Below are 14,473 nucleotides of genomic sequence, written 5' to 3'. Positions count from 1 at the left end.
CTCCAGTCTGTCTGACTCCAGTCTGTCTAACTCCAGTCTGTCTGACTTCAGTCTGTCTAACTCCAGTCTGTCTGACTTCAGTCTGTCTGTCTGACTCCAGTCTGTCTGACTCCAGTCTGTCTGACTCCAGTCTGTCTGTCTGACTCCAGTCTGTCTGACTCCAGTCTGTCTGACTTCAGTCTGTCTGACTTCAGTCTGTCTGTCTGACTTCAGTCTGTCTGACTCCAGTCTGTCTGTCTGACTCCAGTCTGTCTGTCTGACTTCAGTCTGTCTGTCTGACTTCAGTCTGTCTGACTTCAGTCTGTCTGTCTGACTCCTGTCTGTCTGACTCCTGTCTGTCTGACAGACCCCAGCAGGCGGTGTTCACTGATGTCACTCTCATGTCTACACAGTAATTATGAAGCTACAGCCAGTAGCTGCTTAGCTTAGCTTAGCATAAAGAGTGGAAACAGCAACCTGGCTCCGTCCGAAGCTAACAGAACAGCCGTCTTATGTTGTTTCATTTGGACAAAGAAATGTAAAAACTACACTTTGTGTTTTTTTGGAGGTGGTGTGTCTGTTAGCTGGTAGCTGTTAGCTGTTAGCTGTTAGCTGTAATCCAGAGTTTAGAATCAGATGCTTCATAACTCGGTTAAAAAACAAGTAAATGTAGTGTTTAGACTTTCTTTTACTTAGATACAGAGAAGAAAAGAGACATATATGTCACATCTTAAGTTAGCTAATGTTAGCCAAACACTAGCTAGCTAAGATTGATGTAGATTAGTTAGTCTTTTTGCTAGCTAGCTACATCAATCATAAGGTAGCTGGTTGCATCTGAAGCTAATGTTAACGAAATGCTAAATAACTATCAATCATTAGATAGCTTGTGTTCTGCTACTGGGCATACTTCACATCTTAAGTTAGCTAATGTTAGCCAAACACTAGCTAACTATCAGGTGACATAAGTTAGATAGTTTGCAAGTTTGCTTGCCTCCGTTTTGCTAATATTAGCTATCAGATTTAACTAGCTACCCAACAATTAATGTAGATTAGCTAGCTAGTTAGCAAGGGTTTTGCTAATATTAGCTAACTAAAGACTGTATATATGTAACTGGCTTAGGAGGGATCAATTACCAGTATTGGATCCGATATAGCCAATACTGGTGCACAGAGCTAGGCTAGCTGTTTCCCCCGTTTACAGTCTTTATGCTAAGCTAACAGCTGCTGTTGGCATACAGACGAGAGGAGGATTTACCTGAATGTTTAAACTCAGATTCACAGTTTTTGACAGTTTTAGTTTCAGTTAAGGATCATCAGGGAGCTGGCTCTCCCACAGTGAACTCACTCAGGCTAACAAACAGAAAGCATTCCTGCAGTCTCTTCATCCTCCTCTTCATCCTCCTCTTCATCCTCCTCTTCATCCTCCTCTTCATCCCGGCTGATTGAACTATGAAACATTCACAGTCTGAGAACGTCGACCTTGTACTGTTGAACATATTAATTTGTCAGTAGTTGAATATGCAGTTTCGCTTCACGGTTTGCTGTTGAACGTTTTTAAGATGACTTTTGTTGGAAAGGGTGTGTACATTGAAGGTTTTTAACGCTTTAAATGTCTTTTTTTCCCCTCATATCGGGCATTTGGTTTGTATAGTATATAGCTCTAACTGCTAATTGAAGCTGTGGTGTATGTACTGTATATTCAGTCAGAGTCCGGGTCTTCAGAGCAACCGGATTAAAGTATCATCTGTTGGAAGGACACAATTTTTGCGACTATTTATATTTCCTACATTCTGTATTCAATCCTGACGCATTTCAGGCAATGCAATTTTACAGTTGTTTGTACCTTTGCAAAAAAAATGAAATAAAGAAAATGATAAAGAAGCAGTTTGATTTTGCAGAATTTAAAGGAAAGTTTCTGAATCCTGTTATAGTCCAATGTTTCTCCGCTTCCCTACAGTGCCAACAGTGGGCAGCACTAGATAACGTTAGTTTATAAATGGAGTCTGCTAACGACTACAAACGACCAACACCCACCACAACACAGAGTCCACAACACAGAGTCCAAAGTCAAAGCTAACATTAATGCTAAGCTAGTGGAACATATTGTCTGTGCTGTTAGCTGGATAACGTTAGCTTGCTTGCTAACTAACTCAGCACAATACTGTCAGCTAGCTTCACCCAGACTCTCTGGGCTGATCTGGTTGGCTAACATTAGCTTGCTTGCTAGCAAAATAATATCTCGGTGTATAAGTTAGTTGGCTAACTGTCTCAGCTAACTAATCTATATAATTCATTAGCTGGGTATCTCTATAGCAAAACACTAGTTACTAGCTAGCTAATTTACAATTGTTTTCAACACAGAGTTAGCTAGTTAGCTAATCTACATAATTTTCTGGGTATCTGATAACTGTCAGAAAAACTGAAGCTAATTAGTTAATGAACAATTGGCTAATGTTAGCTTCCCCAGCTTACATTATCCATGATATTAACTTATTTATTCTGACAGGTTTTGATGTCAGCCAACAATAAATGATGATAACAGTACAAAGCTAACAATAGCTTTTAGGGTGACCAGACGTCCCAGATTTTCGGGGACAGTCCCCGATTTGGCCGACCTGTCCCCGAAAATGTCCCCGATTTGAATGGCTGAGAAAAAAAGTTGCGTATGGATGCACACTCCAGTTATTATGGTTAAACCAGTTTAACTAACATGCTGACGTTACGTGCGCGGTAAATGGCTTGTGTCGACCGGCTGGTCTCTTTTTGTTTGCTTTTTTTTTTATAAAACACACGCTGCTCCCGCTGTGCTGCGGCACATCCACGCCTCGTCTGTGCAGCTGCAGGTGAGTGACGGGGGAGCCAGCTGGACAGCGCCTCCTTTTTTATTTTATTTTAGGGGCACCGTCCTTACAGGGGGAAGCACGCGTTGCAGGTTGCACTCAGAGTTTGTTCTGACTTTCTATCACAAGGAGTGCACAGCATAAGTGTAAATCCTCTCATGTAATGCTTTGCTGTGAAATATGGCTGAAGTCACGAGTGGAAGTGTGCACATGTTGACAAGCTCCCATGAGTTGATTGCCATAGCTGAAAAAAAAAAACAACTAAATAATAATAATAATAAGAAGAATCGGAGTCAAATCAGAATCCAAGTTCTTCATATTGGTTAACAGTTTGGAAGGGTTAAGGGTAACTTCTTATTGGCTACTCATTTGCTTTGTCAAAATACATTAACATGTAATTGCCCCTGTTATTCATTTCATAACGATAACGACTAACGATTTTGACCACCGCGCGAAAAAATGTCCCCGATTTTCATTTCGGAAATCTGGTCACCTTATTCTACTAGCCAAGAGCGATGCGAGGCAGGGGCATCCAGCTAGCTTACTGTAACTAAACTAAGCTGGTGTTGTCTCATGGGCTGATTTGTAAACGGTTTAATTAAAGTTACATAAAGAATATTTAAAAATGAGACATCAGAGACCTTTTTCACTTTTTATCAATACATCTGTACAAATGAAAAATAGACACAAAGTAAGCTAACAAATACATTAAATATACATTTTTTCAAAATGTCAGTTTTATAAAAAGAATTAAATTATGCGCCCTGTGGCTTCCGTACACACTTATAAAAAGACCTTTCTATTTATTTGTACACACAAAGGACGATATTGATCAAGCTGTTCATATCAAACTGATTCTTATTACAAATATTATTTACAGTTCTGGTTCTTCCCACAGAAGGTTTACGTCTGCAGAGGTCAAAGGTCTCTTAAAGAGATATTTCCTGTAAAGGTTTCAAGTCTTCAGGTGGTTTTCTGATGGTGCTGTTCAGTCAAGAGGTTCCTGTTTGATCCGGATCGGGGTACTGGTGATGGACTGGCTGTGCCGGAGGTCGCGACACAGGACGTACTCGCTGAACTGGGACGAGTCGACTCCACCGCCGCAGGACGCCTTAACGGTGAAACCCTTCTGAAACAGACGCTCCAGGACCTGCAGACAGACAGACAGACAGACAGACAGGTGTTTAATGTGCAGGACCAACGAAAATCACTGATACGTTATCAATAAATCCTGAGGTTGGTCTGTGAGACGATTGGGAAGTCAAATCAATGGATCAATAAGTTCAGTCGCTGAGTGAACAGGTCTCACCTGCACAGAGTTGAGCCTGCAGTACCCGTTGAGGGGGAAGCGGATCACGTGGGTCGGGTCCTGGTTCCAGCCGGCGTTGACGGAGTTACACATGACGTCTCCGGTCTCAGGGAAGATCTCTTCGATCAGGACTTTCTCTCCACTCAGCGCAATCCTCTCGCCCAGGTCTGGGGTGACCCGAACCACCAGACACTCGCATGGTGGCGCCCGCTGGGACTCCTGCTCCGCCTGCCAGCGATCCAGCTCCCGGACCATTGGGGTCAGCTGGTAGTACCGAGCCTCCTCGTACAGCTGGGGGAAGTCCTGACGGCACCAGAGAGAGGGCGGGGTTAGAGACTGTAACCATGGCGAACACAAGCAAAACTTATGTGGTTGGAAGTAAAGAAGAGAAGATCTGTTCAGCTGTTTTTATGGTTTCAGATCGAGAACGAAAGCGCAGTTTGATGAAATTCTGTAAAAACGTGAAAGTTTATCCGAACTCAAGGTCCATTTACTGGCTTTCTGCTGAGCTTTGTCTCAGAACTAACTGAGGTTTTTATCCACTACTTTATTGCAAAGTAAGAACTTCTGTTGGTGTGAAACAAACAAATAAATAAATATGAAAGCAGTAAAATATTCAGTCTCACGTTGGCTTGTATTGTTCGCCTATCGGACCGTAACAGGTGCTCGTACTGGAACCACAACATACCATGAATAACATTATTCACATATAGATTACGTACAAAGTCAATGCAAAGACACAAATAAAGACGAATGTGCAGCCGGATGATGATCAACCAAACCATTTAGAAAACAAGCGTTTTAAAAGTTGTTTGTTGCATGTCGTTTCGCAGACTGACAGTCTGAATTCAGACTTTTCATAAATCTCCATCATGATGTTGTTATTTCAGCGTCTTAAAAGACTCATCAGACGGCAAGAAAAACCAAATAAATGATGTAGTTGCTCTGTAACTGCTGGATGTGGAAGTAAGCTAACAAGGCCACCACAATAAATTGAAACCGTTAGATTTAAAGCAGCTTTAACTAAAACTATAAAGGATCGAGAACAGAACCCTGAGGAACCCCACAACTAATGACTGACTCTTTAAATGAGGAGATTCTGTCTTTTTCTTTTCCTCTTTATATGATCTGAAAGCATAAAAACAACTGAACTGACCTCTTCTTCTCTCTATCAGTCTTTCTTTACTGTTGCTGATATAAACTGAGTTGCAGGACTTATTATTCCGTCTCTTTCTGGAGGATCTGAGTGCTTCTTCCTCCGCCGGTCACACAGAAAGAAAAGGATTGTGGGTTTTTTTTACTCCACACTGCTGCTGACAGAGAGCTGCTGTTAGCCTGAGGCTTCACACTGTATCAAAGCCTCGCCTCCTTCACTCCCCCCTTCTCCATCCTCCTCCTCCTCACCCCCATCTCAGGCTGCGAGCGAGGGATAGATGTGTTTTATAAAGAGGGGTTGTGTCTGCGGGGCGTTTTAGTCATCCTGAGCAGAAAAACAGAGGCAGCGCTCGCTAACTACAGGGAGGGAGATGAGAGAAATGCAATATGCCCGCTGACTCTCCCCCCCCCCCCACCACACACACACACACACACACAAATTTAGTAAAACACACACTCGTCAGTAGATGCAGCCGCCAGCACTGATTAAAGTGTCAGAATCTGAGAGTTCAAAAACTCGCTGCAATTTCTTAACGAAGAGACGAAATCATTTGTTTCACCTCGAGGTTCAATCTTTACATATCTGAGCTCATCGTCAGAGAAACAAGCTCAATATTTAATATCAAACTTATATCTGTTGTTTTTTTAAAGCTTCTCTATGTAACATTAAACTGTAGCTAACAGCGCCACCAGTGGCCGTTCAGTGAACTGCAGTCAGCGTCCTGTTGCATTATCCTGGGCGTCGACCAACAGTGACAAACACGTTAGCTAATGTTAGCTAGTGTTGCACACTGTTGACACTGTAGGGAAGCGGAGAGAGAAGGCACTCGGGAGCATAAACGTCACATCCTACTGACATATGAAAACTTTAAATCTATTTGTTTTAACTGATGTATATTTTTTATTATTTATGTTTTTATATCCTCACTGATGACATTATTATTATTTTATATAAAGGGAAGATTGAATATTTCTATATAGTTATTAATGTCTGCCACTGTGTCGGATTCCCCTTGATTTTAGTGAGGTGATAGAAACACTACTGCTGTTGTCCACAGGGGTCGCCAGAATTAAAACACAGACTGAAAGTTCCTTGTAGGAGTTTAAGACCTCTGCCTCCCGCTGGTTGTTTTGTGCAGGTCAGTGTGTTAATCTTTGGTTTCTCAGCTACCTTGAAGTCTTCCGGCAGAAGCAGCTTGCAGGTCCGCAGGAAGCTGAGGATGTAGCGGAAGATGTCTCCGTCTCTGTCGATAAAGTAGTGCTGCTTAAGACTGTCCAACACGATGGGCTCGGTGCCGTTAAACAGACGACTGATCCTGCAGAGACACAGACCGCCAACAGTGAGAAAGACAACAGGAATACAGTTTATTTATACACCCAAACACTCACTACAGCACCAAATGTGGATTGTTGGGGACTGAAAATAGTCCCCAACAAGTTTTAGTAAATTACTGAACATTTTTAAACATGAAACTATATATAATAATAATAACAATAATAATACATTTTATTTATAAGCGCTTTTCTAAATACTCAAAGACACTTTACATAAAAACAGCCAAACAACATCAAATAGTAAAACATTAAAAACACATCAGACTAAGCTAAACATTAAAAGCAATTTTAAAAAGGTGAGTTTTTGTCTGTGATTTGAATGTTGGAAGGTCGGTACAGTCACGGATGTGTTTGGGGAGAGAGTTCCAGAGGGAGGGGGCAGCTACAGAGAAGGCTCTGTCGCCCCAGGTTCGGTGCTTGGTCCGGGGTGGAGGAGTCAGAAGGTTTGCTTCAGATGAGCGGAGGCTGCTGGATGGATTATGGCGATGGAGCAGGTCAGTGAGGTAGGAAGGAGCCTGGTTATGGAGGGCTTTGTGTGTAAGGAGGAGGATTTTGAACTGAATGCGCTGTGGAACTGGAAGCCAGTGGAGGTTCTGGAGGACGGGAGTGATGTGATCACGGGTGTGGGTGTGGGTGAGCATACGTGCAGCGGAGTTTTGGATGTACTGTAGCTTATTTAGAGTTTTGGATGGTGTGCCATAGTGGATGCTGTTGCAGTAGTCGATTCTGGAGGTGATGAAGGCGTGGATGAGGGTTTCAGCAGCAGAGAAGGAGAGTGATGGGTGAAGACGGGCAATGTTCTTGAGATGGAAGAAGGCAGTTCTGGTGATTTGGTTTATGTGATGTTCAAAGGAGAGGTTATTGTCAAAGATGACTCCAAGGTTGCGACTGTGGGGGGATGGAGACAGGGTGGAGCTGTCAATGTTGAGGTGGAAACTGTCTGTGGTTTTGGTGAGGGATTTGGGGCCGATAATGATAAGGTCTGATTAATATATGATATAAGTAAAGTCTGACAGTATAGACACATCTTGTTGGTCTGAACCACAAACTCTAAAATGAACGGTCTATGTCTCCATGGCGTCCCCCATAGGTCTGTGACTGTTGCCATCTTGGATTTACTCAGGGGGACCTTTGCTTTTTATTTGTTCATACATGGTCCCACTCAGCAACGTTATAAAGGAACACAGAGTTTATTCTCCAATATGCTGATGAGACTCTGCTGTTCACTGTCAGCAGTGTCACTGACTGTTACCGTGGAAACACTGGTCAGTGTCACACACTGTAATAAACAGTCTGTAGCTCAGTGACATCCCCTATAAGCTCAGTGTGCCACAGATTTTGCTGAAGATGACATTTTATGATTATAAGAAAAATATAGATTAAGTCCAGAATTATCCTTTAAAAAAGAGACAATATTGATTTTCCGCTAAGGAAACATTAAAGGAGCGTTGTGTAGGAAACTGTAGAAACTACAGTGTTTGGTTTGTCCGTTCTGGGCTACTGTAGAAACATGGTTCAACATGGCGAACTCCACCAGAAGAGGACCCTCTCTCTCTGTAGATAAAAGTCTCATTCTAAGGCAAAGAAAACACAATGATTCTTATTATCAGCTGATTAAACACTACTGAAAACATGTGGGCTTCAGTTTCTACTATAAACTGTAACTGAAGAAAATTACTTATCAGTGCCTCCAGAATTTCCTTTTTTTGGGATTGTTGTGTCTTACTGCAGATTTTCTAAATGAAATATCGGAGACTGCTATGATTGGTCAAACTCACAAGAAACGGACTCAACCTCCTCCAACAGTGCGTCGCTGCCGGCCTCCTCATCACCTCCTCTCTGACTCTCTTTATTCTTACATTGAACACAGATCTGAGGTCACTTTATACTTATACTCTAGTACCTAATATTTCTACTCCACTACTCAGAGAAACTGCAGGTCGTGCCGGTGGTCTTACCTGGACTCGGGGTATTTGGTGAGCGTTGCCAGGCTGCTGGTGTACATGTGCCCTCCCACGTCGATGTGTACGGGGGCGTTGGCCTTGGTGAGCTGGGCGGGAGATGGGATGCCCTGGGTGGTCATCGGGGACACAGGTGAGCGGCTCAGAGACATCCTGGACATGCTCCGCCCCTCCTGTGACGACAGGTAACAACAGGTCAGAACTCTGACAGGAGCTTTATAAGGATTATATAACACAGGATGGTAAACAGTAGAAACATTAACCAACCAACAAAGCTGCTATACAGCTACAGAATATTCTAGCTGTTGTAGTAAAGAGGATATTTATTGCTGAGCCTCCACGCAGTTGATTAAGGGTTTATAGAAAGATCTCAATCGTACCTATCTGGTTTTTTAACACGTATTGGAGTACTGGATTGGTACTCGGCACTGGACGAGAAGTTCAGGTATCGGGGAGGAAAAACTGGTATCGGAACATCTCGACTTGACCAGCAAAGTTTCGGTGCCGCCCAGGAACCAGTTTTCCTGTTCCGGTTCTTTGGATGAAGAACTGGTTGGTCCCGGCTCTAAACCAGCCTATAAACTGCTTTGGTGGAAAAGAGGTACTATTAGAGGGCTGGTCTTTCCCAGTACCCCAAACACAGCCAACACAGTTAGGTTCCAACTGCTGTCCCAGATTATCAAATGTATGCGTATGGTGTTAGTCGGAAAGATTGGATCTAATATAGTTGTGAATTAATAGAAATCTAAAGACTTGAGTTTGAGGCCGATTTATTTTATGGAGCAGTAATTCAAAATCGGGAAGGGTTCCATTAATATAAAGATCATTAATTTAATCCATTATTGAGTTAAATGTAATACAGAGGGCCGTCTTACGTTAGAGGTAGTATTTGTGATGGAGGGAAGAGAATAACAGCGTACAGAAATCTCACAGTTCAAAACAGAGTTGTATGAATATCTCAGAACCAATCAGATAAAAGTTGATCATTCAAACGTCTCCCGAGTTGAACCTGAACTGAGTGCCCTCTGGGCTCTGCTGCAGTCTCTGTTTTAACTTCATATCCCAGGAGCCCCTGCTGTTCTGTGCAGAGCTGGTGGTCTGAACTCTCCCTGTTTGAAGTTGGTCTGCAGGCTGATCTGATCCACTCTGCTGTCAGCGCCCTAATTGGCCTTCATCGACTCTGTTTCATTGAGTCAGATTCAGCAGAGGGTTCTCACTATCAACTGATCAAGACCTGGTCCTGGTCCTGGTGCTATCTCTTATTATTTAGTTATTATTCCGCATGTATGGGGAATGATCATGGAGGTATATTGATGTTCGGTTGACAGGGTGAGGAAGGGTTCGCAACCGTCGATCTGAAGGATGCTTCCAGATACCCTTCAAGCAGGGGCACTGTATCCAAAACATTCAGGTCCTCACTGGTTCTCCTGGACCTTCAGCAGCTGTATGAAGGTCCAGTATCTATACGCTCTCAGAAGAGCAATGCTGCTGGAACTCTCCTAAAAAACAAAACCAACATGGATCCTGGTTTCTGGACTCCAGGAGAGAAACCACTGTACTGGCTCTGGAGGCCTTAGAAACCGGCCTCTTTATATAGTACAGTCATAGTCACAGCATCATCCTGGGCGTCGGCCAACAGTGACAAACACTGAATGCTGTAAAATTCAATTAAATTCAGTTTTATTTGTATAGCACCAATTCAAACGACAAACAGAAGTTATCTCAGGAGCAGGTCTAGACCGAACTCCTTATACCATTAATATTATAAAATAACTGACAATCATATTTAGAATAATGTTACTATCTGCAATGTTCCTATATTTTATTTGGACCATTAGCTCCGTGCTACTAACTAGCTCGCAAACAAGCTAATGTTAGCTAGCCAGCTGCAACCCAGTCTCAGTGAATTACATTATCTGACGCCAGTCCTCGTGTATGGCACAACGTCGACTCCCTGAAACCAATAATCTGCCCCCGGGGCGGGCTGCAGGGTCTGATCTACGCCGCCCTCCTTTCACTCCCGTCCAGCTTCTGTTCTCAAGGGTTCAGGTGGAACATGTGAGGATGAGTTTGGTGGCTCCTCTTTGGACCCACATTCAGGGTTTTCAGCGATTCTCCTGGACGGGACGGGAAGCGAGCTCCCGCTTCAGAGGAACCGCTGTCTCAGGTGACCTTGTTGCACTATGCAAGAAGCCCGGAGACAGTCCACTACAGTCCACTACCATCCAGTATGGCTGCCGACCATTGGGGGGAGGTTTACAGTTCCTGGGACTTCATGGTGCTGCTGGTTACTGCAGTAGAACTGAATGCAGGACATTTAGGAGTATTTTCACATTGTTGCGTAATAATAATAATCATTACTTATAGAGCACTCTAAAGACCTGATGGATGCAGTATGTGGGGGGGGGGGCTCACTGATGAAACAGAGCATGGTGATGACCCGGGGGGGCTGCTGGGATTAATTGACCCTCCCTCTCTCGGTTGTAAAGAAGAGCTTTGAAGCATGAAAGGTGAACAGGAGGCGGGCTGCAGCTTTCAGTGTCTCTGCCCCGAGGCCGGCACTCTGCCCTGAGCCAAACTGAAAAACACTGCTGCCTCTCTGTCTGCAGTAACTCCTCCACTGCTGTCTGCAGGTCTCTGCTGACTGCTGCTCTATAAAGCCACACATTATAGTCACACTACTGATCCACTACAGGCTTTAAACCAAAGTCACATCACTTCTTCTCTCAGAGTTTCAGGAAGAAACTGTTGGAAATCTCATTAAAAGCTTTTTTTATTCCAAATCAAACTCTGACCTATAAATTCAATCACATGAACAGACGTGCATGAAGGCTCTCATATTGTGGGTGTATGGAGCAGCCCTCGCTAATGTGGAAACAACGCCACGCGCCAGACTCCATTAAAAAATCTGAACATTTAATGCGCATTCACTCTTTGGCTGAGATTGAGTGTCGCCTGATCCTGATGGAAGAGGTTTTCTCTTTAGTGTGAAGCCTTCTGGTAAATTCGGCCCGTGAATTGTCCATAAACTGGAACTTAGTTTCGATCATCTTTACTTTTAGCACAGAGTTACCGCCGCCCTTCACGGCGCATCGGACGGTACAAGATGGCAGCAAGAACCGGCGGGCTAACAGGTAAAGTTTACGTTTTGTAGAAATTCTCTCTGATTTGGATCATTTGGTTCCAGCCGAATTTATAAGTGAGTGACCCGGTTACTGGACAGATACGCCGCTGTTGTACCGGTGATACCTGCGACTGCCCAAACTCACCAGAACTTAAAATGGACAGATTTTAAACGGAATTTGGTCAGACTTCAGGAGCAGCGCGTATCGGGGCTGGTCGAAACTCAGAGACATTTAATCACAATTTCTGGATTTTACATTATAAACTTAAAAACTCTGCGTCTAAATCTCCCATGAGGCTGTTCGGTTAAAGCAGCGCGTCCTTACCTGAGAGGACACCGACACAGACGACATGGAGACCGGCGGCTGTCTGCTCCGTCCGGGGTTGGAAATGTGAGGATACCCGTTGGTCTTCACTGACGTCCTGGTCGGGCTTCCTCTCCGTCCTCCGGTGCGTGTGTGGAGCACAAAGATCCTCCGAAAGAATAAGAGAGGAGGGCTGAAAGAGAAGCTTGCCTGGGGCCCTTCAGACCCCCAGGGGCCAGGATTAGGTTACAATAACGCGTCCTAACTGGTCTGTGTGAACCGGATCCTGCGCTTTAATATCAGGTCCAGGGTCTCAGTGTGGAGCTGGTCCTGTCCGCGCTGATCCACGTCTTCCTCCCGACAGCTGATATATTTGAGCAACCATCCCTCTGGCTCTGGAGCCAAATGACGTCTATCGTCATGCATTATGCCCCCCCCAGCAGCCTGAGGACAAACGCGCCATTTCAATTATTGCGCGCTGGTAGATGGAGATGTGCGCCGGGAGGCTGCGCACACTGAGCCGGTTTATGCTCCTCAGCTGTCGGCCTGAAGCCTCAGTGTGTCCGCGCTCAGGAACCATTTTGTGTCTCAGTGCGGAACTTTACGCAGGAGAGAGTCCGCCTTTCCTCTGGCCCCTGAACCCCCCATACTCTTTAATCAATATAATAAATACAGTCTGTCTCAGAATGCGTTTATTAAAGAGACTGCTCTTTAGAGCTGCTTGAGGTCAGAGGTCACAGCTGTTCTGTCTGCCACCAGGGGCAGATGTTCATGGGCGAGAGAGGGGGCAAACTCTGGAAGCCCATTCCTGCCAATGTGAAACTGTATCCTGAGAGACATTATAATGAGATTATAAAAGGTTTCCGATTATAATGTCTCACATTAGCAGCATCGAAGACCACCAAAGACCACCAAAGACCATCAGGGACCATCAGAGAGACCATCAGAGACCATCAGAGAGACCACCAAAGACCATCAGAGACCATCAGAGACCATCAGAGAGACCACAGCACCGATCGGTTCCACAGGTGATAAAGTTCTAATCAAATATAAAAGTTCTTTTGCAGCATTTAAGTCAATGTTTGCTTAAAGCGTTCAGATCTTTTACTAAAGTAAAACTGGTGCCTGAAGTGGGCCAGGACTCCCCAGAACCCCCCAGGACTTCCCAGGACTCACTCACTGTGTTAAAGGGTAGACGATGCCAGAAGGAGTTCAGGAGTAAAAATACTCTATTACAAGTTAAAGTCTGTATTCAGAGTAAAAATATAAAAGCATAAAATAAAACTGATATTATTGGATGTGTTCATATTAACAATAAACTGATCAATAATTCATGCAGAACATCAGTTGCACAAACATAATCGGCAATAAGACATTATCATTTATTATTGATTATATTTTATATTAATAATGTGAATCTGAAAAGTTCCTGAACTCTGAAAGATCTGCTGGTTTTACAGAGACTCTGTTGTCCCCCATCGGTCTGTAGAGCTCTGAACCTCCAGTTAGGCTTTATGGTCGTCTCCATGTTGGTGTTTAGCAGCCAGCAGAGGTCACGTAAAGCTGGTTGAGCTGCTCTCATTGGCTGCTCGTCTGCTCACACAGGATCTGGTATTCCAGATAAACAGTAAAATGTGTTTGTGAACAGATTTGAGAAACAGTCAACAACAGAATCTGGATCCATATCTGATCAGCACTGTTTGACAGTTTGATCTGAGTTTGGTTGAGCTGGACGGACTCACTGAGAATGAGCTGTCAATCACAAGGTAGCCCCGCCCTAAAGCATACCCTGCTTTATGGTCTGTTTTACTCTAAATGGGACCATCAGTTACTAAATGAACATCATGCTGTATGGAAGAAGACTGAAACTAGAGACTGAGACCAGAAACTCATCAGGAAACTGTTTACTGAGCTCATTAATCAACTTCTCCATAAGACTCAATACTATCAGAGTGGAGCTGCCCCCTGCTGGCTGTTAGAGAGAATGCAGCTTTAACACACTTTAAACCATCAAATGACACATAAACAGTCATTATATATATTGTTACCTGTTATTGTCAGTTACCAAGCTCCTCTCCTGTGGAACCAGCTTCCAGTTGTGGTTCGGGAGGCAGACACCCTCACCACATTCAAGAGTAGGCTTAAGACATTCCTCTTTGATAAAGCTTATAGTTAGGGCTGGATCAGGTGAGTCCTGAACCATCCCTTAGTTATGCTGCTATAGGCCTAGACTATCGGGGGATTCCCATGATGCACTGAGCTCCTCTCTTCCTCTCTCTTTCTGCACTCATTCATGTCCCATTAATGCATGTTACTAACTTCACTTCTTCCCCGGAGTTCTTGTGCTTTCTTGTCTCGCAGGTTCTCATGATCCTGGTGGAGCCTCCTGCCATGGTCCTGCTTGACTACAATGCCAATATCACTGATATTATTATTATTATTATTATAAGTATTATTATTGCTACG

At 43.9% G+C, this 14,473-nt stretch overlaps 1 protein-coding gene across 2 annotated transcripts; it reads right to left on the bottom strand.

Moving 5' to 3' along the window:
• Positions 1–3,457: 3,457 nt before the first annotated feature.
• Positions 3,458–12,620, bottom strand: LOC127352653 (BTB/POZ domain-containing protein kctd15). 2 transcript variants are annotated; one of them, XM_051381221.1, is made up of 6 exons: positions 12,029–12,620; positions 8,960–9,164; positions 8,577–8,752; positions 6,455–6,599; positions 4,129–4,431; positions 3,458–3,969 (listed from the first exon to the last, which is right to left on the bottom strand). In XM_051381221.1, exons 3-6 carry the CDS (start codon positions 8,738–8,740, stop codon positions 3,808–3,810), a joined length of 774 nt encoding a protein of 257 aa, XP_051237181.1. In that variant the 5' UTR covers positions 8,741–8,752; positions 8,960–9,164; positions 12,029–12,620; the 3' UTR covers positions 3,458–3,807. The 2 variants fall into 2 exon arrangements, with proteins under 2 accessions (XP_051237181.1, XP_051237180.1); XM_051381220.1 differs by lacking the exon at positions 8,960–9,164 and having other exon boundaries at positions 12,029–12,613.
• Positions 12,621–14,473: the final 1,853 nt, after the last annotated feature.

Source organism: Dicentrarchus labrax, unplaced genomic scaffold, assembly GCF_905237075.1.
Source record: "Dicentrarchus labrax unplaced genomic scaffold, dlabrax2021, whole genome shotgun sequence".
Classification (NCBI taxonomy): Eukaryota; Metazoa; Chordata; class Actinopteri; family Moronidae; genus Dicentrarchus; species Dicentrarchus labrax.
Note: the sequence above shows the minus strand (reverse complement) of the source record. Positions and strands in the feature narration are given on the sequence as shown.